Genomic DNA, 27,749 nt, shown 5'->3' on the forward strand with positions numbered 1-27,749 from the left:
CCCAGTCAGCCTTGCATTATAGCTGTAAGAGGCCCACATGGATGTTAAAAAAAAAAAAAAAATCATACCAACCCAAGAAAAGAAAAAATCCTAAACCAGTAACCAAAAAAACCCAACAAAAGAAAAAGTATTTCTGATATATAGATACCTTATTTCTGATATACAGATAATAGTGCAAATCACACTATTTTTCATCAGAACAGAAAAAGAACTGATAGAAGCAAAAGATAATAATTTCAGCTCAGCTGAAGGGAATTTAAAATCTTCTTACATTGCCTATGTCTATTAAAATCTAGTGATTAATCACAAAATGAAAAAACATCTTGCAGTCTGCTGACATAACATTGCGTTCTGACACCTACCTTTGTGCAGAACCCTGCAATGCTGTCAGTGGGAGTTCTACATCCTGAACAATAGCAGGATGTGTGGCTCATAGGCTGTGAAAACGTGGCTTTTATACAACAGAAAAAAAGAGCTGGAAACCTTCACGGTTGTTTGAAGGTAAGTTCTACTGTGGACTAGTAATTTAGTCAAATGCTAGTTCAGTGTAAGTAGTTTTCCAAAATAAACTATTGTTACTAAGTAGAAGAACTTACCTTCAAAAAACTTTAAAGGTCTCCAGCCTCTTTCATGCACTGGTCTCCTTTTGGGGACTCCCTTTTTCATTAATTATGTCAGCAGACTGGACTTCCTGCTGGGAAGTAGCAGTAAATGGCAACACTCACCGACACACCAAAATCTTTCAGTAGTATGAAGACAGCACAAAGTCAGACATTTCAAAAGCATGTTTTGAAAAGTTCTGCATTATAGTGCATTTCATCTCTGACAATGACTAAAAAATGGCATAGGAATGCTCATGGTTCATGTGTCTGGTTCCCAAAATGTTATATCAAACGTGATAATTTAACCCAAAAGAGTTTTTTTAAACTACTATTTCTGCAAGGTCTCAAGCAAGGTTATTCTCATCGCTGGCAAAAAAATTTTGCTATAGTTTTCTGCAAACATCTTGTGAGAGTAACTCTGAATCAGAGCATGCCTATTTTAGGGAAAACACACAAGAAACAGGATCCTTCTCATTCCCTGCAATTTTTCATTCTGCTTCGCCTGCAAAACAAAAGCAAAAAGTAGCAGTAACTCAAGTCAGTAGGTAACTGGGTCCTCACAAGTCCAGTAAGTGGAAAAATGCCATTTTTAGGTCATTCTCAAAGTAAAGGTGCCCCGAGATGATATATATATTTACACAAAATTTTTATACAACTGTAAGTTTATCTTTTTGCACACGCATTATGGTAATTTTTAAGTCCTTGATCATATTCTATTTTTCAGTAGGATCCCCTGCTTGATTCTGCCATAAGCTTTTATAGACCTACAGTACCCTGAGGTCTTTTCCATTACAGAACTTGTTTCATGTATGCTGAACAAGACCCAAGCTGATCTTACAGGTTAAAAAAAAACACAAAACAAACACACCTCTCCCTCCAAATATCCCTCTTCAAAAAAAAAGAAAAAAAAAAAAAAAGAGGGGAAAACTCAAAACAACACAAAACAGTATTTACACACTGCAACAAAAAGCTTTGCAATGTGTTTGCCAGTAAGTAAATATTGACAGTTTAAAGACAGGAAACCTGCAAAAGAACTTGCAAAATTTCTGTGTTATGACCACACTCCTCCAAGTACCTTTTTGCTGTTAAGTCCCCATGGCTGAAAGAAAGGAACATTTCAGAGAAACAGTCTGTGACACAGAAGGGCACTACAAACTAGGCAAAGCATAGAGAATGGATGTGTTAACATGGAAACAAACCACAGAACAGCTGAAAACCAGCATGCAGTACAGACATCTGACAACCGTGGTTTGGAGGAATGAAAGAAAGAGGACTAAGGTTGCTGGCAGGTCCTCATGTCTTTAGGAAATATTATTCTATTGAGTTTAGCCAGGTCATTATATTGCGCTTACACTATTCTCATGGATTTATTTCCCTTTTTCCCCCTAAATCTTTTGTGCTCGCTATTTTCTCTATTGAGATATCTCTGTACTTCTTTATCCTTCCCTACTTTGTTCGTCTCTCTCATTTTGGTTGCTGAAGTAGAAATAAAAACTCCTATTTGCAAACATCTCTGGAGAGTACACCCTAAACAGAAACATTAGGTCCAGCCAGGCTAAGTGATAATTCTGTGAAATTCTGCACACAGGTATGTGAAGAAACGCCAGAGGATGTGTGAAACTGAGGGTTTGCATGACCTCAGCTTAAACTTTTACAACAATTCTCACTCTCGCACAAAGCTAAGCTGCTATCATTAAGCAAAAAGCCATTGCTCAAGGGAACTAAGGACTCAGAGTTGGACTTCTGACACTTCAAAGGAAAAAACCCAACATATCAGCACAAAACAATTTGAATGCTTCAGACACTTATCTTCTTGGTAATAGTTCAGATTCTTTATACAACTGTCATTCTCCTTATTATGACTACAATAAAGTGACCTCACTCTAGAGAGACAGTTAACATGTCAAGGGCAGTCCAAATACCTATCCTTCCTCAAATTTAAACATAAATGATCATGTCACCTAACCTGTAAGCAGAGCTACCTGGGTGTTCCCCTCCATGCACTTGAGAAGACTCAGCTACCCCACTGGGGCTCTGTGAGGACAAAGAGGTCTTTGCGGACTGCCTCTTAAGACCCACAACCTTACAAACTTTTGTCCCGTTATTTTAACAGCCAAACAAGGAAGAGTATTACCTTTTTACTAATATTGCACAAAAGAAAAAATGAACAAACAAACAAACAAACAACAAATGAAAGAACAGGCAAAAGCATGCCAGGTCCAGCAAATTATATGACAGTTGACAACGGCAGCAAGACGAAGCAGAAACTCAACACCAGTAACACAAATGCCAGAGGCAGAACGAACAAAATGCTAGGGATGAAGAACACAGGATATTGTCTCACCCCACAAGCCTACAGATGTTGGGGCCAGTATCTTTGATTACATGTGTGGGAACCAAAGCTTCAACAAAGAAAAACAAGTTTGGGAGAAGAATCAATATTAACTGAGGAAAAGAATGATAAAATGCTTTAAGGGAAATGACAAGTTGAAAGAGGAAAAACATCGGAAAAAAAATATGTCAGGAGAAGCAGAATGGAAAGCAAGTATTTTTTTCCCCTTCAGGTCTATAGCAGAGTAGCAGAGTTACAAAAGTGCAGTGTTTCCTTCTCTATACAAGGAAAGAGGAGAAAAATTGTGAGGAAAACAAACAGTAAAAAACTGGAAGAACAATTTGTCACCTGGAAGCAATGCTGCTTTAACAAGTAACAGTATCAGTGTGAACTGGAAGTATATGTATACACAATGCAGGTGTAACACAGCCTACTTCAACAAGCTTAAAAGCAAAAAGAGAAGAAAATGCCCATAAAACTTCATCAACTCACAGCAAGCGGGTATCCACAATATGAAAAGATATTCTTTTGGCATGGCCTACCCAGCCCTCAAAAGACATTGGTCATCACGCATGAACCAAAAAGCAGTACACTGAAGACTTGTATATACATACATGAATTTTAATTACAAATATAGACTTAGAGAAAAGTGGTATGAGGCAAAGAAGAGGAAGATAAATATCCTGGGATTTCATTCTCCTCCTTTGCTGAAACATTTCTGTTCTCCCTACTCAGAATTTCATTCTAAAAACAACATGACAGAGATAGTGACTCAGTCTGTCCTTATACAAGGAACAGTCAGATTAATGAGGAGGCTTTTAAACATTAAACATAGTTTGGAGGTGCTGACAAAAGCTGCAACAGATGTACAAAAGCTGCCAAACGACATGGGCATCTACAAATTAGAGCGCTTACGCTGAGGGTCAGCTACTGCAGAGCGAACACTTGCCTCAGGCATATGTGGCACTTGAACTCTGAGATCACGCTTTCCTCACTGGCATAGGGCAGGTCTCAGAACTGGTCCTGATGGTTTTAGGACAGCATAACGCATGGACAAGAATATGTCCATGAGCATATACATATGTCAAAAGACAGCAAATATGCTTTTACCATATAAAGGCAAATCCAGTTCTTCCTACAGCTACTTCTTGTCTTTGATTCATTGCTCATCTCCTACACTATATGACATCAATTCCAGCCTTCTCAGTATTGCACGTACACTACATAATTTCATTCATAAACTTCTCATGCTACACACTAGAATGAGATAAAACTATTTTTCATGTTATTCTGGCTAGAAGCATGCTCCAAAAAACTCACTGCCCCAGTTCTTAAGTCTCCTAAGTTTCCACCCTCTTAGCAAATTCGTCCTATGTCTTAAATAGCTCTTTCACCCTGTTCCGGATAAATTTGTAGACCACAAGTCCTTCATTTGCCCTGATTATCCTTGCACTCCCTCCCTGAAACGAGCTGGACTTATCTTTTTTTTGAACATGAGGATCAGACATGTTGATGATTTCACAAAGTGTGATATACATACCCTTGTATATGCACTCCTGAAGGTGAACTGGATATACTGTGGTTGATGCGTGCTAGGATTATGTTAAGGTTTTTCATAGAGAAGGTGGCTGCAAATGACATTAGGGTTATTCCCTAACAGGACACCCATGAGCATCCTAGCTCAAGCAGAATATTTTGTTTTATTATGCTTCCTTACATTCCACCATGGATGACCAGTCATCAAGAATGATTTTGTCATTGAAAAGCGCCATCATCACACTCATCACTTTTCATGTCAAAATCACTCCTGAAAATATTAAGCCAATCAGTGCTGTGACAAAGGAGTTTCACAACCGGTTGTTCCTTTTGCTACATCTAAGACAATGACAAGAAGCAGTACTTAATGGAGAACAGAATCAAGCTGGAGTGAAGTTCATTAATTCTGGACAACATTTCCCTAAAACAAGAGGAATTGGCACACACAGGACAGGACACTGCCAATTAGGTTTTGCTTTCTCCTTCAAAATTATAGTCACATTGCGGGGTTATACCGGGAGAGGTGCCATATCAAGCAGCAAAATATATGCCATGTTCTGAGGTAGAAATCAAGTCCAACAAGACATTAACCTACTGCTAAGGAAAAAACAATGCGAGGGCTGAGAGAAATCCCTTAAGACTGATAAATGAGTCTAGAAACACTTCTGGCAAGGGATCAAAGATTTCATATTTAAAATTCTATGCAAGGGAAGACTGGAAGCGTAGCTGGAAGGCAGAGAACACTCCAGCCAACATCCTTCCTCAAAATGCTAACATAACAATTGATAGGAACACGTGGAGAGAAGCGTTTGCAATCATCCAGAGCAAGGAGTGACGGAGAGTATAGGGCAAGCATGATGTTCTGCTCAGTCAAAACTACTTTCAAAAGACAACTAACTTGAAGAACATGGGGATTACACCAGCTCTAAGCTTTGAATTTTACATTAAAGTGTAGAAACTTGCTCCTGGAGGGGCTAAAAAAAAGAATCTCTGACTGTTTTGAATGTCTTACAGCTTTGAATATAATCATACTACCTGCTTAATGGCTCTTCTGCATATTTATAAAAAAAGCTATGAAAGTCTCTTCTTGCAGCAAACTTCTTACCTGTGACAAGAGTTTAATAGCTACAGGAGTAGTTACAAATGAAAAATATTTTTAATTAACTTCATATAGTTTCAAGGATCATTAAAGATTCTAATAAAGCATTTATGTAAGAAGCTAAAATTGACTAAAAGCCTTACAAATATCATAATTTGGTAACATTATTTATCCATCATCAGTTACAACTGCAGTATAGTCCACAAGTTTACACATGGAAGCATGTAATAAACCCAGTAGTTCCTTTTGCACTGCTAACTACAAAAATATAGCTTCACAATGGAACTTAAATTCAGGTTTTACTGAGGAGCTTTTTATTTTCATAAAATTACCAGACATATTTTTCAGGAACACAAAAATGATAAATTAGACATATGGACGTACATCATATTTGAAAAAGTGACCAACTCACCTGGAATTATTATGGTGAACGTTGCAAGCCCTTGCCATTAGCACCACAATCATTGGTCGAAAGGCCTTTCCTTTACCATCAAAGTAATAATCACACATTTCCTTAAGTTCTGCTGTAGATACAAGTAATTCCTATAAAAAGGAAAATAACATATCTGCATAAAAGTCACAAAGCCAATCTCTTTAGTGTAAGCAAAACTGTATGCATGTATAAGGTTATTGCCTGTATTCATGCTACCCAATGTAAGATGAAGTTGTTTTTAAAATTGCTATGAGTAATCTGAAACATAAATGATGTATTCCAGCACTGTGAATCAGGAGGAAAAAACCCTGCATTCTGGTTCTATAAGATATGTAGAAATGCTCTTTGCCTTCAATTTCGGACCGCTGTTCATAAAGAATATTCTTACAATAACTATCCTCCCAAGCGAGGGTTGCTATTAAAATCAGAATCATCACAACATCCCAGAATAGTCACCAAAATCCTTTACCTTTTTAATATCTTCATAGAGATTCTTCAAGTCTTTTCTACCAAGTTGAAAAGGGTCTTGGTATTTTTCATCACTAGCTGTCTTACTGCAGCTGCACAAGTGAGATATACTTGTGTGATGATACCTAGTGACAGCGTTTTTCAAGAGAGTAACATTGTTAAAAGCAAACTTTCCCCGATTCCCCAAACAGAAACATTTCAAAGCATTTCCTCCTCCTCTTCTCCCCTTACACAAAATTTACCAAATGGCTAAAACATAAGCAGAAGCCATCAAAACACTCTTTTCAGCCAGCTAGTAAGATGTAAGGACAGCACAGCTACGTATTGATGATCATAGATTTTAGGAGCTAGCAAAGAGCAGCATTTAGCAAATAATAACCCCCCCAGCCCCTAACAGATTATGGAAGTCTTCTGAGACACATAAAACGACATTGCTCTCAACGTATTCCTTTTGAATACACTATTGATGGTATAGTGTAAATTTGGAGATGTAGCCTTCATCTTCCAGTAACACAATTATTCTGTTACTTTCTTCCCTCTCCTGTATACTCCTGGAAAAATATTCCTGACTTGGATTTGAAAATTCTCCTTTGCACACCCAGCTACGTTATAAATTATAAATCAAATCAATACTTCCAGGTAGCATGATAATGCTATGAAAGTTCAGCAGTAAAGGGTGAAAGCTCCACCTGGATGCATTAAGACTTTGGCACTCTATGCGCTAGACTTAGGCCTGATTTTTGTGCTCCCTAGAGTTGAAGTTTATGCCTCTTATGTTTCCTTTTTCAAAGTGAACCACATGGGTTTTCTTGAGGCATTCTTGTTTTGCCCATTGCTCTCCAGAATGGAGCACTCAGCACCATAGCAGCAGTCTACACAGAATTATCCAACTATATACTAGAGCAAATAACCTTATTTTCACAGTTTACAGCTCACAGGTGTAACTGCCCAGTTCACCCAATAACTATGTCTTTACCCATTAAGCAACAATACGAATCTCCAACTTACCGACAAAATATATTACATAGTTTTGGAAATGACAAAGTTGAACTTCTTTGGGTAAAGTGACATATCTGCACAAAGAAAATTCTGGGTTAATTTAATAGAATAAACTGACTGAAAACATTTGATTACAAAAGACAACTGTCTGTTCATCAGCACTGCTCTATTTTTCCATTTTAACAATGCAGCAGCAAAGGGAGTCTCACAATCTCCTTCCATATCACGAGACATAACTGCCAACATGTACATTAGCTTCTGACTTAAACTGACTCTTCCGCTCCGGAGTGTTGGACTTTCTCCCCTCGCCGGACCAGCCCAGAAGGCGTAATAGTTAACTTCCCAGAACTGCTCTGATGAAATCTTGCTTTTGCACTCGTGCAAGGTGCAATTTTCAAACGTTCCCCATCTTGCAGATAAATCTGGACTGCATTAGTCAAGGCACTGAGGAAAGGACAAGAGCTGTTTCCGTACACTACCACACTACCTACCTTGTTTTCCCCAAAGCAATTTTAATTCAGCTTGCTTCTTATGATAATTTACACCTGCACATCTTCCCTGATGAATGTCAAGAACCTAACCTGCAAACCTAGAAATCTCTCCAATGATCTCTTCCTGCAGATGGAGCCCAGGAGCCTGGGGGAAGGCTCAGTCCCAGGTACACCATTCCAGCAGAGATAGGCTGAGAAAAGAAACGCACCTTTTGCTCCACTCCTGTTGTTGCCGCGAAGAACTACCCAGCCCTGCCCTGGAGTGCACGCTGACTAAAGGGCTCAGATGGGCTGACCCAGCCCGAAATCATCGCAATCCACATGTTCACCAAACTGCCTCTCCAAAAGCCCACATAGAAATGCTCTAGGAGAATGGAGAAGAGTTACCCCAACTTGCTCCTCATGCCTCAGTGTCTCCTTGTACGCAGCTTGAAGTCTCTCTCTCCTTAGACACAGGGAGAGAAACAAGAGCACTGCACTGCACAAGAACCATCCTTCTTGTGTGCAATATGAAAAAAGGCCAGGCAAGGAGACAAGGGAAGAAGAAGAACCCTAACTTATCATAGATTTGCAGCTCACCACTGTCTGACTTCAGTGACCAGCCCTATGTCCAAGACCTTCATAAGTTCACTCTCTCATACCTCTCACACTTTTCTGTTGTTACAAAATAGCTGATCTCTTCCTATTCTTCCTTCGGTGAGGGCACAGACAGACTCTCTCCTTTACACTGCAGCTTAGCACTGTAAGACTGGGTCATGCGTGATGCCGGACACATCACAGCCACAACACTTTACTGCAGGTCAGAACAGTAGCTTGGCCTTGTGAGGAAGGTGTAAACGAATGTGGTGAGAGAACCGTGTCCCCGTTAAAACTCACAATGCTAACTTACGCGCAAACACGTCAAAAATCTCACACTAAGGAGAATCACTTTCCTTGCTCCCATCTAGAGAAGGCTCCAAGAGGTTCTTCCCACAACAGTAACCAACCCTACCCTGAAAACCCTTAAGCCACTACTTAACCTTGCAACGAGACCGCCCCTGCCCCCTGCAAGCCCCCCCCGGCCAGGGAGCGGCCCCCCCGCCCGCCGCCGGCCCTCACCACCGCGACCGCCTTCGGGCCTCCACGCTTCCCGCGGCCTGAGGAAGGCGGACGAAGGGGCGGCCGGGACGGGGGGCAGCTGTGACCGCCCGCCTCGCTCGGTGTCCCCCGTACCCTCCCCACCACCCCATTCATTCCCGGTGACCTCTAGGCGCCCGCCGCCGCGCCGCACTCACCGCCGCGCTGGGGGCCGGCGGCGGCGGGGTGCGGGAGCCGGGCCCCGGCGGGCGGAGGGGCGGCAGGCAGCCGAGCGGCGGCGCCCGGCGGGAGGAGGCGCCGCACCGCCACCACCAGCGCAAGGCCATGGTGTCCCCCAGCCCCGCCGCGCCGGCACCGCCTTCCGGCACCACCGCGACCCGGACGCGGAAACCCAGCGCCGCCACCACCCTCTGGCAGGGGTGCCGGGAGGACATCCGGGCGGGCGGGGAACCCCCCTGCGCCTCATCGTTCCCCACCTCGCCTCTCACCGCTCTCTCGGCGCGCAGAGCGCGGCTGAGGGCCTGCAGGGGGAGCGGTGCCGCCTGGCAGGGCCCGGCCCAGCCTCCGCGCCCGGCTGCGGGACAGGGCGTGGGCCGCCGCCCCTCAGCGGGGACCCGGCTGTGCGGGGCGGCCCCGGTCAGCGCAGGGAGAGGGGCTTCAGCCACAGCCGCTCCGTCCCTCCCGCTCGGAGCAGGCACCGGCTCTCCCCTGAAAGCCCTTTGAAGAGTTAAAGTTTTTTCTGAGGGGACGGAGACCTCACGCCGGTCTCTTGGGTGACTCGGCGAAGGCGAGGTTGGGGGGACATGTGGTGGCCCCCTTGGCTGGCCGCCTGGCTGGCCTGGGCTGCCGGCGCCGGGCGGCCGCCCCCACTGTGCGCCACCGTCGGGCTCTGCCCGGCTCCGCTCGGCCCCAACGCCTCCCGGCCGGAGCCCGGCTGCTGCCGGCCGCAGCGGGGGGCGGCCGACCTGTGCTCATGGCCCCTCTCCTCCGACAGCCTCCGAGGTACAGCCCGCCCTGCCCGGCCGCTTCGGCTTGGCCGGTGGTAGCAGCCGCTAGAGCAATAAGCCAAGATCTTACATATACAGGCGAATAATTGCTACTTTTAAAATTAAAACTGGATTGGCCATAAGAAGCTTTCTCTCCTCTCCTCTTTTTTCTCTTTTTTCCTTTTTCCTCCCTCCCTTCTTTCCTTTTTTTCTACCTTTCCCCCCCTTTCCCCCTTTTTTCCTTTCTTTTTTTTTTCTCTTTTTTTCCCCCCTTTTTTTCCTTTCTTTCCTTTTTCCTTTCTTTTCAATTCATCATAATGGAGAGACATGGAGTCCCAATTACGTGTTAATCCAAAATTGATAACCTGACACCGTATTCAAAGCGATATAGCTCTCGGGCATACAGAATTGCCTGTAATAATAAAGATAATTTATATGGCGACATTACAGAAATAATTTCTTCAGGTGATACAATTACTTGGGAGCATTAAGAAACCATAATCAGTGATAAATCTTGTGGCAGCTGGCTATAACAGGATTTGTCATGAGAAGTATTGAGAAACACGGCTAACAGCAAGTCTCCAGAGTTGCTAGCTAACTTAAAATTTTTACAGTGACTCTGAGGTACTGGGACTTTATAATTAACATGGAATCGTAAGATTGTTGCAAGCAAAAATCCATAAAGATGTTAAAAGACACAGTATTAATGCAGTGTTTTAAAACAATATTTGTTCTGTGTTACCATGGATCAGGGTGCAGAGTAGCTCTGAAGGAAGAATGAAGCACATCTTTTGAGTACATATGTTATGCTACAGCAAGGAATGCATCTTCTGACCCTTTAATTCGCTGTTTACATTACTCACAGAAGATTTCAAGCTGGTTTCTTAGTGCTCATGGCTGCATGTGGACTGTATAGCACAGTTACTGGTGCACAGTGACTTCATCTGTTGCACGACATCGTTCAGCTGTGAGGGCAGCTGAACTTTGCTGTCTCATGCAAATATCTTTTAGGGTTGCATATAATTGAGCGCAGTATAAAACTGCCCTGAGACTGTTCTAATGACAGTTAATTGAAGCTATGCTTAAATGTTTCACATCTTAAAAACAGTATGCCCTACCAGTTTCTTTAACTGCAGAATTCAATCCTTCTTTTCAAAAATCCCAAACAGAATAAAGTCCTGAATTTATTTGGGCTTGCTTTTTATGCAGGCTTAATATACATTGTGGTAGAGAGTGAGGTTTTGGTTGTTTCTGAAGTATTTTGTTTGGATTTGAGGGAAAGGTATTAAGAATAATATGATTAATTTTTTAAAAAAAACATTTATTGTCTGTTTTATGTTTACAGATCCTTTTCCAATTGATGTGATCCAGGAAAATTATGTCCGTAATGTGAAAAACTGTATTTTTTCAATTGTGTATCCTACACCTTTTAAATCTAGAGTTCGTCTTGTAGCTGTTTCAAAGGTTGGCTATTATTTTTTTTGTCCCTCTCTGATTGGTAGAAATTGTTCATACATGTACTAAATTATATTTTAATATTCATATGCTGTTTATTGTGAAAGCATCTTATCGATATATACTTTAAATAAATAGAACATTTAAAACATATTGTGAGGTGGCTTTTAATAATGACATCTGTAGAAAAAACACATTCATTACCACTGAAAATTTGATTGTATACAAGTACCATCTGTATTATTTTTTTCTACAGGTAGTTCTTGAAAATATTTTGGATCTTGATATATCTGTCACAGGAACACCTGATTTTCTTCAGTTTGTCAGCGGTGGGAAAGTGATACTTGGGTCTATTCCATTGGCCCATAGATACGGGGGTCATCAGGTAACTATAACGCTTGTTCTTCCAGGTGAAATTGTGTAGGTCTTTACATGTAAAAAGGCATTATCACCTTGATAATACCTGTAAGTGTATGAGTATATGCCTGTAAGTATACGAACACTGTGATTGCAGATTTGTTCTTCGAAAGGGGTTGCAGATGGAAGGGAACTACAATATTCTTTCACGGTACCATGTCTACTTTCTCTGCTGCTGTTCATGCCAGAAGCAAATTATCTTTTTAACTCCTGTTAGCTGCGGAGCATGCTTAGCACCCCTGCAGCCTGACAAGCTCTGATTCATGACAGGTATTATCAGTTCAGAGGAGTGGAAAAGGACAGCACCTCACTGCAATACCATGATTACTAAGAGTTAAGTTTCACTGAAATGGGCAAGATTATTCATGGAAAAGAATGGTAGAATTTGATTTGTAATTTCCAATTAAAAAAACCAAAATTACAAGCTGTGTCAGTTTAAAGGCTCATGATACGAAAGAGTCAGGGCTGTAGCTGTACACAATAGCTGGAAGGTAGAGAAAAAAAATGGGGATTACTGGCATTATTCTTTTTCTGTGGTTTTCTGATTCATTATTGGTGCGAGTGTGGAAATGCAGCTTTAGGGATCAATATCTCAATGACTACCTGAGCAAATGTGTCATTACATTGTGTAGATCACAGAGAACCTACATGTAATTTGCACTGTTTCAAGTATAACTGCTATAAATTATAGAAGAAAGTAACTTGATTTTTATTTTTGTCAGTTTGGTAGCTGGGCAGGTCAGCTGGGCGATGGAAGAGCCCACTTGATCGGAGTATATACAAACAGGTGTGACATTTAAGTGTCCCATTCCGCTCTGTATTCTGTTTAGCTGATTCATGCCTAGCCCGAGGTGTACCGTTAGAAATGCTGATGGTATTTTTGCAGGCATGGTGAGAGGTGGGAACTACAGTTAAAAGGGTCAGGGAAGACCCCATACTCCAGGTAAGTTGCAGTTAATCTATGTACACCAAAACTGGATGTTTTCTTTTTGAAATTTGCATTTATTTTATGACCTATTCCTTATTTTTCTGTCCTCTGTAGGAATGGCGATGGAAGAGCTGTGCTTCGCTCTTCTGTGCGAGAATTTTTGTGTAGTGAGGCCATGCACTATCTTGGAATTCCTACAAGCAGAGCTGCTAGGTATTTTTCTTTTCTTTTTCACAGCATCCTGATTTACAGATAATTTTGTGACTGACTTACACTGAGCATCGATAAAGCAGGACAGTTAGTTTCCAAGAGGATAGATCTTTCTTTTCATATCTATGCAATCAGGATAAAATATATCCCTCCAGTTTCATAGATTTTTGGATAAAACTTTCCAGTAATAATGAGCTCCAGCAATTAATCCATTCACTTTTGTCTTTGGTATGCTCTAAAGTAGTACTTTATTTAAATACGATATTGTGTACTGTCTCTGTCTTGCGGTGAACAGCTGTCTTTCACTTGCAAGACTATCTTAACTGAATTATCTTAATTTGAAATCTGGTTCATTTTGTAAAGAGAGTGAAAAATAGAAGTTAGACTGAGTGATTATACCTGACACTAACTGCCCTCTCCAGCTTTTATGAAACTGCAATCAAGAATTTCTTCTCTTAAAAAAAAATAAAATTGCTCTGTCCCTTGTTGCTCACCAAAAGACTTGCAAAAACAGCAGGGCTAGATTCCTGCCCTGTAAATAATACCTTTAGTGTATGTAGATAATCAATGAGTCTATTAATACATTTTATATGGTTAATAAACAAGTCTTTTATTACACTAAAGTTAAGCATTTGGATGAATTTTTCTAGAATCAGGCCAAGTGGGAAAATGTTGAGAGTGGCTATTTTTATATTGTCAGTCACCTAGTCACAATTTTTAAGATTGGTAGGAAAAATTGTCAGTAAGATGAGTAGACTGGAGATGGCACTGTATGTAGGTAATTGCTCTTAATTCCTTATTTGTGCAAACACTTCCTGAGCAGAGAGGAAGATTTCGTAAAAAAATAATGTAAAATTAATTTTGTTTGAGACAAAGAAGACTAATACGTTCACTCATTTGCATGATTTTTCTCAGAATTAAGTAAACTGAATTCTTCAGATGATCGTGTTTAAAATGTCAAGTTCATTTTGTGTTCCAAGTGGTCTTGTGTCTGTACTTGGCGTTTCAGGCTTCAAAGAAAGTAAATGTTCTGCAGAAAAGGCCTGTACTTAGCTGCCACATGGCTACGTGTCTGTATTTGCAAAGTGTCTGCAAATCTCTCTAGCATTAATTCTAACACATTTGCTCTGTCGAAGTGCAGTGTTTGTGAATGACAGTTTTGATGGTTTATTCACTGACTTCACCTTGAGACCCTTTGCTGTTGGCTGTTAACGCAGAAGTTTAAATCTGTCTGAATATCAGCAGGAAAGCATCTGGCAAGGTTATAGCCTTTCTTTGCTGTCGTCTCAACAAATCGTTCAGTGCAAAAACAATGTGAAATTACTCCTTAACTGTGCACATATTCTTTTGAGTACACAGTGTGCTTTAGTTCTCTGCTGGCAAATTGGTTAAATGCCTGGCTCTCTTAACTGCTGTACAAGCTCTCCAGACTGTTTGCAAGACTTCATTTGGAAAATCCCCAGCTGATATCCATATTCTTCCCAATGGGGAGCTGTTGCACTGAGGCTGGTGGGATGCTCTTACCGAGGTCATGTCAAGTCTTGGCAGAAGTGTGGGGAAAGGCCTTACAGCTTATCCCAGAACACCCAGCAGGCTGGTTTGCTCTATTAATTTTAAGTACTGTTTTCCCAATGGGGTGCTATGGTTTATGACTGTACTGCCAGATAAAGGACAGTTCTTCATATGGTACCATTTTAGTCGCATACTGGGGCTACCAGTGAGCAGTTTTATGCATTAGGTCAAAAAAGTGAGCCAATATGCATAGTTTTCAGAGTTGGCCCTTACTTGCGTAGGGCTTGATGTTCATGCAAAAGAGCAAGCGGAGCACTTAGGAGTGTGAAGTCCAGCCCTTAAGCTAGAGCCAGAGGTAGGGAGGGAAATAATCCATCCGTCCTGTGTGTGCTGTTCCAGCCTCTCTGGTGTAAAAGCAATTTCAGTGCTCCCTTTCCTGTGGTTGAGCGTATGTCAGGTCTCCTGCTGCCTTCTCTCAAGTAACAGTACTTACCAACTACAGGGACCATTTGGAAACTATTTTTATAGTGGGAATGTAGTTATCTTTATGTGTCTGCTTCACTGTCTGGCCAGCTCTGAAGTGTTGCTCGTCCATTAACTTGTATTAGTAACTAACCAAATGTTGATGCCCCCCATGGATTTTTTTGTCAGTAATAAGAGGAGTGCTGGTGTTCTGCAGGAATTTTGCAGGGAGCCTGTGAAGTATTACATACTCAAAAAGAAACAAGCCTTCTGGCAGAGGTCTGTTCAAACCAGTAAAATTTAATAGCATTACTATTCTGACTCCTCTCCCCTAGTGCTCTGATGCACACGCTATTTTGTTAGTGTCGGGTTCATTCCCTGGTTTTGAATATTGTTGTTTTTCTTGGAGGATTAAGTTTTTCTTCTTGCATCTCATTTGTGTCAGCACTTTTTCTACTTACACCTACAGACATACCAATCATATATGATTGTTTCCAAAAGAGTCTTTTTTGGAAAAAATTTCCTGATGTTGCTTGTATCAGTACAGCTCCAGTAATGGGAGCAGTTTGATTTCTAGATGCGTTTTCCCTCCTTCTGTAACAATTCACAGCCTGTTCTTTGCAGTTAACAGGGAGCATTCAGTTTGGATAGCTACTAGATACTTTCAAAGGTATGGAATATATTAATAATAAAGTTTCGAAGCCATGGTTACTGTTACAAGCAACTGCACTGTGTAAGAAGTCAGACAAATCATTCCTTTTCATGATTATTTTTTTGTACATATTTATGTTTATATGCATACCCCACATTTTTGGTCCAATTAAATTATTTCTAAAATTTTGATGCTAAATTATGTAAAACCAGAATCTAGTGTACTCTCAAAATTTGACACATGGGAGTTGTTTTAATTCTGTGACTGTCTTCAGTCATATTTATGAATGGAATATTAGATTTGCCTCTTGTCCTTTTCTGTGTGTCTCTAAGGAAAGTTTGGTTCTGTCTTCTGTGCAGTCTTCAACTACCTAAGAGTTATCAGCAAGCAAAGGTAAAGAATTATACAAAATGAGCTATTTTTTCCTGCTGCTAGACTCTTGAATAAGAAGTCTTCTGTGCCTATTGAGGGGACAACACCTCTTTCAGAAGACAGCACCAAGCATTACTTCTGCTGGATTGTCGGTGTAATCCCGGTTGCTTTGGCGAGAAAACTTCCTACACGTTAACCTTAGGGGAATATGATGCCCTTGCATAGTTATGAGGATTGATTCCATTCTATTTTTCCTGATATAACAGAAATTACATTGAAATCAGTTATTTTGTAAAATGAACATAAGTTGTGAAATATTTTAGAGCAAGCAAAGTTGTTCCAAGCACTCACAAATCTCAATAGTTGGATAAAAATGAAAATTTGTAGGATGTGCTGAATTTAAGGCAAATGAAAGGAAGAGATTGTTTTTAAAAATCCAAGTACAAATAGCAGTGAAGAAGAAAGGGCTAATTACAATGTATCATCAAAATTATGCCTGTTATGTGTTGATGCTGTTACAAGAGTTCTGATTGCTGAGGGTCCCAGATCTGTCCTTGAAGCTCCCGTGACAACAGTTTTGACTCACATAAAGGGGAACCTCCATCTGATACAACAATTTGGTTTCTAATTTCTCTGTCCTCCTAATTTCGCTGTTGTCCTCAGGGAAATTGTGACTTATTTAATGTTATCACCACACTAATCAGTCACTGAGGTTCCAAATGAATGCAGTACATTTTTTGAATGCAGCCCCCTCCCCAAGAACAGTGTAAATAATGGAAATTGGACAACATTGTATAAATAAAAAATAAATGCACCTTGCTGATGAAGCTTGGTAAGCCTCAGCTTACTGTTTGCTGGTGTCATTTGTAAATCCAAAGCTATGCCAGCAAAAAGATCTTCCTTTTTATGAAAGAAATAAAGTTATATAAAATATGACTTGATCTTCATTGTAAGTTATTTTTCCTGAGATGACTTTTTAATGTTCGGTTTTTGTTTGTTACAGCTTAGTTGTAAGTGATGATGATGTATGGAGAGACCAGTTTTACAACGGAAATATTAATAAAGAAAGAGGTAATGAACACATTTAAAACAATATGTTGCAACACTGTAACTTAATTCTCCATTGCAAAAATGAATTTTAATATGTCATATATGTGTAATAAAAAGTACTAAACAGGCTTCATTTCATTTATTAAGAAATAAAACTTTTCCTGAGGAAATCACTTTGAGACATATCTTAGTGAAAGAAATGAAGCCCTGTGAACAGGTCTGCTATGATTGTGGCGTATGTGTTGTAGGGCAATAATTTTTATTTTCACTTGCCATTACAAAAATGATATTGAAAACTAGGGAAATTTTCCATTGTTCCAATAGCAATGCTGGAAGGGTGGGAATGCTACTGTGGCTGGGCCATTGATACATCATCTACACCTGCTCTGAAAAAGAGTGGGATAGCACAGCATGGGTAAAAAATCTATTTATGTTGTTTCTTTCTTTGTTGCTAGCATTTCTGGAGTAATTCTAGTATTAATGCAGTACTGGAATTTTGCCTGTGTTTGCTGTGTTTGCCAATTAAGCTTTATGATTAAAAGGTATGTGTAGTAAAGTAATATTATACATATTAATCTGTTACGTGTTGAGCATACTTACAAAAATACCAGTTTAACTATGCATATATACATTCTGCATCTATAGAAACAATACATGATGGCCTTATTATGGAACTATTTTATTTTGTTGTTATACTCTGTTTACATTTAAACCCATGTGTCTGTATTTAAGGTGCAATAGTGCTACGTCTTGCCAAATCATGGTTTCGTATAGGATCGTTGGAAATCTTATCTCATTCTGGAGAACTGGACTTACAAAGGTTTGAATTTAATCTTCATAATAACTATATTAGTTTTCTTAACAAACAAATATATATTAGAATGCATATATACAGTTGGAACTTAGACATAAATTATTTAGAAAGGAATATTGCATAATTTAGATAACCTCCTATTTTTATACAAGCATACAAAAGATCTTACCTCATAAGGGTAAAACGTCCTAGATGTTTTTGAAGGGCTGGATCTTACAAAATGAGAAAGGTTTTATAGCTGAAATAGTTCTGGTAACTAAGCACTAGGGAGGAATTGTTTGTTTTGGACAGATTTGTAAATTTAGAGTATATGTTCCTACGTTTCCCATAGTTGTCTGTGAAGCTAATTTAACAGAAATATGAAATAACTCACTAGCATAAATATGTTGTATAAGGTATGCTCTCCAGAAACATTTAGAACCAGAGAAGTATAGTAGATAAGAAATTACTGCAGTTTTAAGCCTCTTAGCAATATTAATTTGTGTGTGGAGCATGACAAATTTTTAGGTCTACTGTAAATATTTAAAAGTTGGTCATTTGTCCTCGGGAGCAATGTAGTGGGTGATAATCACTTGCAATAGAAATTGTTTTGCGGTGCTTAAAAATGGGCAAGAGCTCACAGCAGCAGTTGTATGTTGTAGTAACTGGCAATGCAATTTAACTTCCTGCATGACTCTGCACTGTCTCTCTTTCCTTTTTTTTTGAAATCTCATAGCAGATTTTTATCGTAAAACTGAAAGACCAAATTAAGGAACTGATTTTAAGTTTTGTTTTGGGTTTTTTTTGGGTTAAAGTATTTGTGACCCACGGGATTTAAGGATACACATAAAGATCACTTGTACTCATGCAGAATAGACAACTCCTTCCTCCCTGTTTTGGAGGGGGCCTCAGAGTGAGTGGCCAAGAGCAGGCCAAGGCTAGTGTGACTCTGTGCTTCCTCCTCAGAGAAGGTCTTCCTGAAAGAGGATGTCTTGCAGCAACCAGCTAAAATTCAGAGGCAATAGTTTAGACACCCTTCTGAAGGTCAGGTTGCTATGTACTCTGATAAAATTGTCACTGTTTGAGGGGAGTTCAGTGATTTCCTCCAACAACCTGATAAGAAGGTAAAATCTAGATATTTGTGTTCACAGGAGGCACAACCCTTGGCCAGGTGTCCAACCCGTGGCCAGGTCCGACCCTTGCTCAGGCTGCCTGCCGCACATGTAGGTGGTGCTCACAGCCCCCTGTGCCAGTGGCCCTGGGTGGCTCTGACCACAAGAGGTTCCTACAGGGAGCTCCTAAATGTACTAAATGCCAGCCGCTCTACTTTAAAGCTTTAGATCTGCAAAGATATGCGTCTGACAGACATTGCAATTTTTAATGCATGTATCCTAATTTCCTGAGCCTGTCTTGAAGGACTATGCAGCACTCTTTTGGGAAAGGCCTGTTACTATGGCAAGTAACCCTACTTCATAAGAATTCAGCCATAAAATTTTCTTTGTGAGAATTCTGATGTAGAATTATTCTTTATAATTGTATACTTTTTTTGGGGGTATGCAAACTTCCCCCCTCCCCCCCAAAAAAAATTTTTGATATTACTGCGTGCAAAACCACATCCTGGAGTGCTCTGGAAGTTTAACACACAGGAATAATTTTAACTTTACATGGCAGTCTCCAGTAATATTTAGGTTTTATCTCTAAGCATTTGGAGGGGCTTAATCCAAGACTCATTGGAATAAGTAGACTGAGTTTTCTAAGAACTGTTTGCAGCAAGCCATAGATCAGCATTTAACTGTTTGAAAACAAGAATTTTGAATGATCAGTTCTAAAAGTGCCAGTTTTGTTTAAAGAACTCTGCCTCTTCTATTGCAGAAGATTGCTAGACTTTATCATTCAGGAACATTTTCCATCAATAGCCATGAATGATTCGAACAGATATCTGGTAAGTCTCTTTTAAAAGTTATTTTTATTTTCCACAGGCATGTGAACAAAAATTATACAAAACTTTTCAAAATTTCAAATTTTGAAAAGTTTTAAAATTTGAAGTACGCTTCCAGGTGTTATTAGTGAAAGTTTATTAATTCTCTTCCATAAAAACCTGTTTCTTGAAGTTTTTTTTCTCAAAGTCAGATATGAACATCCTTCACTACTTTTCGATATTGAAATGTTTATTGGGAAGCTTCCATTTTCTGTTAGTTTTTGTTCTCTTACTGCTCAGATTTTAAGTGAGCAGCAGTCATGAAGTGATGAATTATGCTTTTTCTAGTATAAATGTAGTACATATAGTAAATACTAGTACATACACTAACATATATATTGTGTCTTTGTTTCTTTTTTGAGTTTTTAATTTCTTTTAGGGCATCTACTTATTTAACTATTGTCTTTGCTGGATAAGGTTATTGTGCAGCCACATCATTTAGAATGTGAATGAAAAGTTCTGACAGAGATAAACACTTAAAAATAGAATGCCTGACATCTTTCTAAAGTGAATAAAATGTTTGTGTTATTGTATTCCATATTTTTGATTCAGAAGACTTGAAGTAAAAGATGTATTTGATTTTAGGAATTTTTCTCTACAGTCGTATCAGAGACTGCAAACCTGATTGCGTTGTGGATGTCTGTGGGGTTTGCACATGGTAAGCTGCAGTAGGTGGCATCGGGTTTACAGGAGTGACTCTTTATAGTTATATACGTAAAGATGGCTTTTATTTGTCAATTTATTCGTCAGTTCTTCTGATATATTTGCCTACAGCAGTATCTGTTATGCATTAATATACAAGTAGGAGCACTTTCTGATCTTTCAAAGCATGACTGTATCTGTCAGAAGCAAGAATTCTCAGAATTGTTGTAACAGTCTGATGTACGAAGACCATGTATTGATGTCATACATAAGTTTAATTGCCCCGAATTTGATGCATCTACATAAAAACCTGGCCTTTTATAGTGTATAGGATACAGTGCTGTCCACCTGTGTTTTAGATGTATATTACGAAAAACAAAATAGCATTGTCTTGCTAATAGAGCACCCAGTCAACTTGCAAGGGAGCAGCTAGTGACCAATTTGCATGACATCGCACTGAAAGGAAAAGGAAACACCGCCACCTAGGTATAGGAACCAGATACAAGATTACAAGATAACGTAGCGAACAGTTTCTCATTTTCATACTTAAAATGTATGGCAGGTCAAGAGTAAGAGAGACAAGTTTATTTTCCAGAGTCTGATTTCTAAAAGGTAACAGCTCCAAAGTTTTCTAGATTCAGTGGATCTTTTTCACAGCAAATTTTCTAAAGACTGCAGCATGGAATTTTAACTTTTGTTTCTCCTTGTTGTTTAATTGTAGGTGTGTGCAATACAGATAACTTCAGTTTATTATCCATAACAATAGATTACGGTCCATTTGGATTTATGGACTCGTATGACCCAAGTGAGTGTAGCACCTGTTTTTAAAAGACAATTTTTTGCTTAAAATAAAATCTTTGTATTAATTTATGTAGTTTCTCTGTGCATGAAAACTCCTAACGTTATTAGCAGAAAAATCCCAAGCATGTGTATTGTTTGAAGAGTTTTAAGGAAAAAAATTATATCAAGAGGCCGGTTGTATGATACACTATACAGGTTGCATTCTCAAGTGCTAGAAGTCTTGTTAATGAAATATTACTATTAAACCCATTTTCATGAGAATGTTTACAGTTAAACTTCATTGGTTGAATTGATGCTACAACAGAAACCTAGAAAACTAAAAATTGCATATTGCTGTGAGCAGCCAAAAGCAAAAGTAGTATACAGTAATTTTGAATGCATTATGCTCTAGCTTTGTAGTCACAGCAGCTAATTATATGTTGGAAGAAAATAAATCAAACCTACCCAGTCATGGCAACCTTTCTATGAAAGCATGAACTTAGTCTGGTATTGATAGATACAAGTACAGTATTTACATAAATGCATATTATTAGATTATTGTTTAGAGGTTGCATCTGAGTAAGCTTCAGAACCAGCAGTGGTTATCTCACTATCTGTTTTCATGCAGCCTCAAATTAAGGAAATCTCATGAGAATAAATGTCATAGTGTTTCTATTGCATTGAAAAAACAGGGCTTTTCTGGTTTTAGATCTTTCTCTATATGGTGAGTTAAATTTCAGATTTGAACCAATCACCAGATCTGATAGATGTGTCACAGTTCTTCTCCTTCATGCTCCATTTGCTATTAATGTCCTCTGAGGACTCGGGCAATGCTGTGTGCATTGATCAGCTTATCCGTATTTCATCTGAGCAAGGGGTTCACGCTGCATCCGTTCAGAGACTGGTGCTGGAGATCTGCATACATTTTACTGCTGGATACCTGTAACTTGCATAGCAGATATTTATTATCTCCCAAATAATGCATTTGCATACTGGAACATGCTAGCCCTAATTTTTATGTGAATATGTAAAGCTTGCTTGTACAACGGAAACAAATCTCACTTAGGTAACCTGCTTATTTAAATACGTGTTTATAGATGTTATTTTTCAAAAAATACTTATAAATCCTGAATCTGGTTGCACAGTTATTTTCTTAGTTTGTGTGCTAAATAGTAGCACTATATATAGTAAAAACATTGAATAAGACATTGTTTTTAGTGTAAAACCAGCCTTTTTCTGTTTAAACATCTTGATTTATTTTATATCTTCAAGTAGGAAAATGTCACTTGTGACATGTGGGAACTTGTCTGTGAAGGATGTATTCCTTAGATTTGCAAATAACAGATCTTGAGTTAATTCACTATAAATAGGTATCCTTGTGATCTGATTTTCAATATTTAGTAACTTTAGGACTTTTATTAGTTTGCCGTGTAAGTATAAAAATGAATGCATTTCAGTATTTTAACATTGATTGTTTATTGTAATTGGTCTGTTGTGGAAAAGTAACATTTTGTTTAAAACAGATTTTGTTCCAAACACATCTGATGATGAAAGGAGGTATAAAATAGGAAACCAGGCAAATGTTGGGCTGTTTAATCTGAGCAAGCTGTTACAAGCTCTAAAACCTTTATTGGATCCCAGGCAAAAGCAGCTGTAAGTAATCCTTAAAATATCTTAATGCTTAAAAGAACTAGCGAGATGGGAGACCCTCAAATCACCATATGTGTAGGAAAGCAAGGGGTTAGCTTTTAAAATCTTTTTTTCAAAGTGGAAATTGATTCTGAATTAATTGTTGGCCAGAATAAGGTGGAGGGACGGAAGAAAGGTTTTCATTGGTCATAAATAATAGCAAAATACGACTGGAAGGTGGTCTTAGATGTTTTGTTGTCCGTTCTCCTTTCCCTAAGGTAGGACCTTTGCCTGTAGTTTTTAAGTCTGTCTAGCTTATTCTTTAAGATGCTTACTTATGAAGACTATACATCCTCCTGAAGTAATGAGGTAGTATTTTAATATCCTACTGTAAAGATTCCTAATATGAGTCTTCTTTTCTGTGGCTTAAAGTCATGACTTCTTACTCAGTATGAAAAGGAAGAACATTGTATTTTTCTTCTTTGCAGCAGCTATTTATGTATTTGAAGCCTGTTAAAATGTTTCCCCTCAGTCTTTTTGCCCTACAGATCCCAGTTGATTCAGTATAACAATGTGTGTGAGATATCAGACAGAAGAATTTTTCATTGACTAGTGTACAGTAGGATTGTACCCACAGTAGGATTGTAGTTTCATAGAATTGACATTTACTTTTTTTTTTGGCAGAGCTTCCCAGATTTTGGAGGGATATGGTGAGCACTATCACATCCGGTATGGACTTCCAGAACTCAAACGTGCAGTCGCAATACTATGAATTATGTTATGTGACAATTTCCTTACTTTGTTATTACTTTCAGTTTCACAGAACTATTCAAAACAAAACTGGGTCTTCTTGGGGAGAATGAGGATGATAACTATTTGATTGCTTTCCTCCTAAAAGTAAGTTTGCTTTGCTAATTTTCTTGGCAAACATCTGGATGCCATACTTTTAAAAACTCTGATAGAAGTATCTTTTTTCACTAGCTTATGGAAGATACAAAGGCTGACTTTACAATGACATTTCGACAGCTCAGTGAAATTACTGAAGACCAGTTAAAGGAACTCCATATTCCTGAGGTATTGATGAATACAAGCACCCAATTTTAGGAACACTTATTATAAAATGAGTAAATCAGGTTGCACATAACTCTGGTGTAATAGATAATGTCTCAAACTATGATTTGCCTGGGAAATACATCATTGTAGCATTATTAAGGGACAGGGAGGCTAATATATCTGTGTCATGCTACCACCCCATGTTAAGCCTGTGTCTAGTAAGGAAGGATACATTAACGAAGAGTGCTAATGAAAGCTACGTTAATGAAGAGTGCTGAAGTAAAACGTTCAGCCTCCGGTACAGATCCAATATGAATAGTCATAAATTATACACAGGTGGAAATGTAATTTTCTTCACATTTAAGATGGGTCTGCTGGAAAGAACTTTCCTTCCTTCACCCCCCCCCTTTTTTTTTTTTTGTGCTTAAGAACACCTTCTCATAGTATTTTGTAAGACACAAATGAAGTTGGACTGGGCTCATGAGGAAAATTTCGACCTCGGGTTGATCAGTATATTCCTAACATGGGGTTACCAGGTGACCTAAACACCAGCTCTCAGGCCCATCAGCTTGTCTCGGTATCTAATGCCAAGTGAGATCCCATCTCATCATAAACGCTTGCTAGAACCTCAGCCCATAGTGGTCTCTGCCCTTCCTGGGGGACAAGATCAGTTCTAAATGTAGCTTAAAGCATAGGAACACGTTTTATCGCTGTGTCCTGCTCAGCCTGCTATCCCATCCTCTGTTGCTGCTAACTCAGCCTAAACTTATTCTTCAGGACCAAGTATAATCATAAAAGAGATGAGAGCCTTAAAATAAAAGAGATCAACTTCTTATCTCAAAATTGTGCAATCTTTAGAAGTGGAAATATGGCTGAAATGTTTGAACTGAAGCAAGACGAAGCAAGTAAATAATAATTGGAAAAAAATGTAGAGGGGAAATTCTGAAAAGAAAGTTTGTGAGTACCTGATCTGGAAAGGAAAAAAGGAAGCCTTTTTGCAAGAGACAAAAGGATTTTATTTTTATTTTTTTTTAGTACAGTGCCTTTTCCATGTGAGGAATATTCTTCACTTTGCCTGGGAATCCATTGCCTTTCTGTAACTTCTGACTTATTTCTATTTGTCTTTGAATCTAATGTAAAATGAGAGTAGGTGGGCTTACGAGGTTATTTTAGGGAGCAGAATGACTGTGTGTAAAGTACAGAATGAAAATGAGGAGTTACAGTTTCTTTTCTGGTCGTGTCCTAGATAATTAAGTGATTTTGACCAAATTATCTGTTTTTCCTTGTTTTTTTCTGTTAAGTAAGAGGTCTAACCTGACCTTTTCTATGAGCTTGAAACCATTAATAGTTGAGATTTTATAGTGGTAAGCAACAAAAATACAAAGAGCTGTAGCTGTGGGATTAATCATTTGTACAGAGCAGGTGATAAGAGGATGGGTGTGTTTGTAAGAGAAGGTATTTTTGTCATAGAATACAAGGGATTTTTCCATTCCTTAGTGGCCTGCATGCGATAGGAAGTATGGAAGCCCCCCTCATGCAGTATGGAGCCATTCCCAGACCGCTGCAGTAGCGGCATTTGTGACAACTCCATCTCCCCTTCTCTGAAGGTGCAGGCTGAGGATCTAACAATCATGGTGTAGTTGTGGCCCTGCAACTACACCGAGGGTCATTTGCAGCCCTCACTTGATAGCAGCTGACCTTTTTTTTTTTTTTCACACAATGAAATTATTTAGCCTGCAAGTTCCGAGTCCCAAAACTGATATGCTAAAGCAGGTACAATTTTATGCTGGTAAAAAGTTTTAATTTTTTAAAGAATTTTAAAGAATATTAAAGAATATTAAAGTAATTTCGCCTGCTGTTTATTCACACACTAATACTTTGTCAGTAGCGAAGTAAGTTCTTATATTGGTTTGTAGATCACTTACGTTTTTTTCAGCTGCACACCAAAACTGACCTAAAAAATGCCAGAAGCCTTTGGGAACACTGCAGAAGTGCTCTCATTTACTATTAACTGGAAGCATTCTGAAATTCCTCCTAAAGCAGCCTAACCCTGCACATCTTTGAACAAATGCTTGACTCCTGCACTCCCGTTACCACCTGCCTGCCCCACAGCTCTTAGACACTTCTGTAATTTTAACTCATTTTTATCCTCAAATGTGTTTTTCATTGTGTTTTTCATTATGTTTTTGACTCCCATTCCTTTAAAAAAACACAAATGTGACCAAAACTTTGTTTTGTTCTTGCTTTTAATTTCCCTTCCTTAACTTCTGCCCATTTTTTCTTGGGTATCTGCTGTTCACCCCCTTTTATCTATGTCCATTTCTTTCTGCAGTAGTGGCAGAAAGAAATGTTTTATCTATGTCCATTTCTTTCTAATCTGTTCTTTCTCTGAAGTTCATTTTCTGTCTGTGAGCTTTGGCTACTTTCTCTTGACCGAGTGATATGAAGCAGCTGTTGGCTCGGTGTACTCAGCCCGGGAAGCCGTGTTTGTGGTGGTCGTCCAACACTGGAGGCAGTAACCCCAAGCTCTGGTTTCTCTCTGTTTGCCTTTTCCAAGTTCTGTCTCCTCTCCCTTCTTCCTCTCCTGCTGTCTCTATTCTTCTCCTCAGTCTTCTCCTATCCCTGTAGCCTTAAGTTTCTCTTTTTCTCCGCACCTTACCTTTCTTTATCAATATATTTTCCTTATTTTGGAAAAAAACCCTGCTTCTCTACAAATAGATCTGGTCCACCTACAAAACTCAGAAGACAGTGAAATTTATAGTTATGTAGCCTAAAAAAATAAAATAGGCCAAACAATAAGCCATGGAAAAACAGGGGTGAAATGCTAGAGGTGTTTAGATAGAATGTGCCATAACAGAGATGGATTAATATGGATATATCACTCTAGCAAAAATAAATAATTTAAATACAGAGGAAAAGATATTAGTAGAATTTTGGGGGAGAAAATTCCTTGAAGGGTCATCATAAGTTTCCCTCTTATATCCTTTTAATATTCATTTGCTTACTTTGGTTTTGCTTAACAGGAACAAAATTCTGATTACCTGCCATTAACTGTTTCTTTCTCTTTAGGAGTTCTGGGCTCTCCAGGATCTGGGTAAACACAAGTTATTTTCAGACTGGGTTACTATGTACCTCTTGAGATTAAATCGGTAAGTCTGATGCAGTTTCAAGTGTAAAAATAACACCAAGTGTGTATTTGCCAGAAGCAGGCAACTTTAATCTGCAATGATTTTCAACAGTCTTTAGTAGGTCTGGTAAACTGGACCAAACATGGTTTCATATGCCTTTTTTTCTTTATCGTTCTAGATTGTGCTAGATTCCACAATAATGACTAGTGTAGTTCTGTTTTCATACAAAGGTACATAAAACCGACATTGGAGGAGTGGTCTGTATTTGTTTTCTTTCATTGACCAACTGATCAGATTTCTTCGGTTAATAACTTTTGTTCAAATACCAGTCCTACGGATTCAGTCCAAGAATCTGAAAGTTAGGCTTTGCAAATACATAAGAATGAATAGTGTTTCATTACTGGTAATACATATATTTTTTACGGTGTAATAATATGGTTTTAGGGTGACAGAAGGTGGAAGCTGAACAGTTGTGAATACACAGACTGTGTTTGGAAACCGCTGGTGTTGCATAGACAGCGACATGCATGTTAGAACATCTTGCCAATTCTTTTATCTTAAATCAATAAAGAATGTAATGTGTTTTTTGTAGTCACAGATGGAATGCATGGCTGATAGTAGTCAAAAGAAGTATATATCAGGTACTTGGAAATTTTAGTCAGTAA

The 27,749-nt window shown here is 39.0% G+C and overlaps 2 protein-coding genes across 5 annotated transcripts in view; one reads left to right on the forward strand and one right to left on the reverse strand.

The window, feature by feature from the left end:
- The window catches only part of PDSS1 (decaprenyl diphosphate synthase subunit 1), a 23,455-nt gene extending 13,984 nt beyond the window's left edge, over nucleotides 1–9,471 (reverse strand). The window contains exons 1-5 of one of the 3 annotated variants that reach the window (XM_074574426.1): nucleotides 9,235–9,422; nucleotides 7,479–7,543; nucleotides 6,472–6,595; nucleotides 5,982–6,112; nucleotides 597–694 (exon numbers count right to left, since the gene is read on the reverse strand). Coding sequence is in view for 1 of the 3 variants with exons in the window: in XM_074574424.1 (XP_074430525.1) it covers nucleotides 5,982–6,112; nucleotides 6,472–6,595; nucleotides 7,479–7,543; nucleotides 9,235–9,471 (557 nt within the window). In the remaining 2 variants the exon portion in view is untranslated. Of the gene's footprint in view, nucleotides 1–596; nucleotides 695–5,981; nucleotides 6,113–6,471; nucleotides 6,596–7,478; nucleotides 7,544–9,234 lie in introns of all 3 variants that reach the window. The other 2 variants (XM_074574425.1, XM_074574424.1) reach the window with 2 other exon arrangements.
- Nucleotides 9,466–27,749, forward strand: part of LOC141738677 (protein adenylyltransferase SelO-like) — a 25,227-nt gene continuing 6,943 nt past the window's right edge. The window contains exons 1-16 of one of the 2 annotated variants that reach the window (XM_074574409.1): nucleotides 9,466–10,039; nucleotides 11,369–11,487; nucleotides 11,735–11,863; nucleotides 12,618–12,682; nucleotides 12,782–12,838; nucleotides 12,938–13,036; nucleotides 17,035–17,102; nucleotides 17,814–17,901; nucleotides 19,747–19,816; nucleotides 20,438–20,510; nucleotides 21,216–21,299; nucleotides 22,798–22,927; nucleotides 23,588–23,632; nucleotides 23,719–23,800; nucleotides 23,885–23,977; nucleotides 27,026–27,105. In XM_074574409.1, coding sequence (XP_074430510.1) covers nucleotides 9,841–10,039; nucleotides 11,369–11,487; nucleotides 11,735–11,863; nucleotides 12,618–12,682; nucleotides 12,782–12,838; nucleotides 12,938–13,036; nucleotides 17,035–17,102; nucleotides 17,814–17,901; nucleotides 19,747–19,816; nucleotides 20,438–20,510; nucleotides 21,216–21,299; nucleotides 22,798–22,927; nucleotides 23,588–23,632; nucleotides 23,719–23,800; nucleotides 23,885–23,977; nucleotides 27,026–27,105 — 1,481 coding nt within the window. In that variant the 5' untranslated portion in view covers nucleotides 9,466–9,840. The remainder of the gene's footprint in view (nucleotides 10,040–11,368; nucleotides 11,488–11,734; nucleotides 11,864–12,617; nucleotides 12,683–12,781; nucleotides 12,839–12,937; nucleotides 13,037–17,034; nucleotides 17,103–17,813; nucleotides 17,902–19,746; nucleotides 19,817–20,437; nucleotides 20,511–21,215; nucleotides 21,300–22,797; nucleotides 22,928–23,587; nucleotides 23,633–23,718; nucleotides 23,801–23,884; nucleotides 23,978–27,025; nucleotides 27,106–27,749) is intronic. The other variant, XR_012585443.1, reaches the window with a different exon arrangement.

Source organism: Larus michahellis, chromosome 2, assembly GCF_964199755.1.
Source record: "Larus michahellis chromosome 2, bLarMic1.1, whole genome shotgun sequence".
NCBI lineage: Eukaryota > Metazoa > Chordata > Aves > Charadriiformes > Laridae > Larus > Larus michahellis.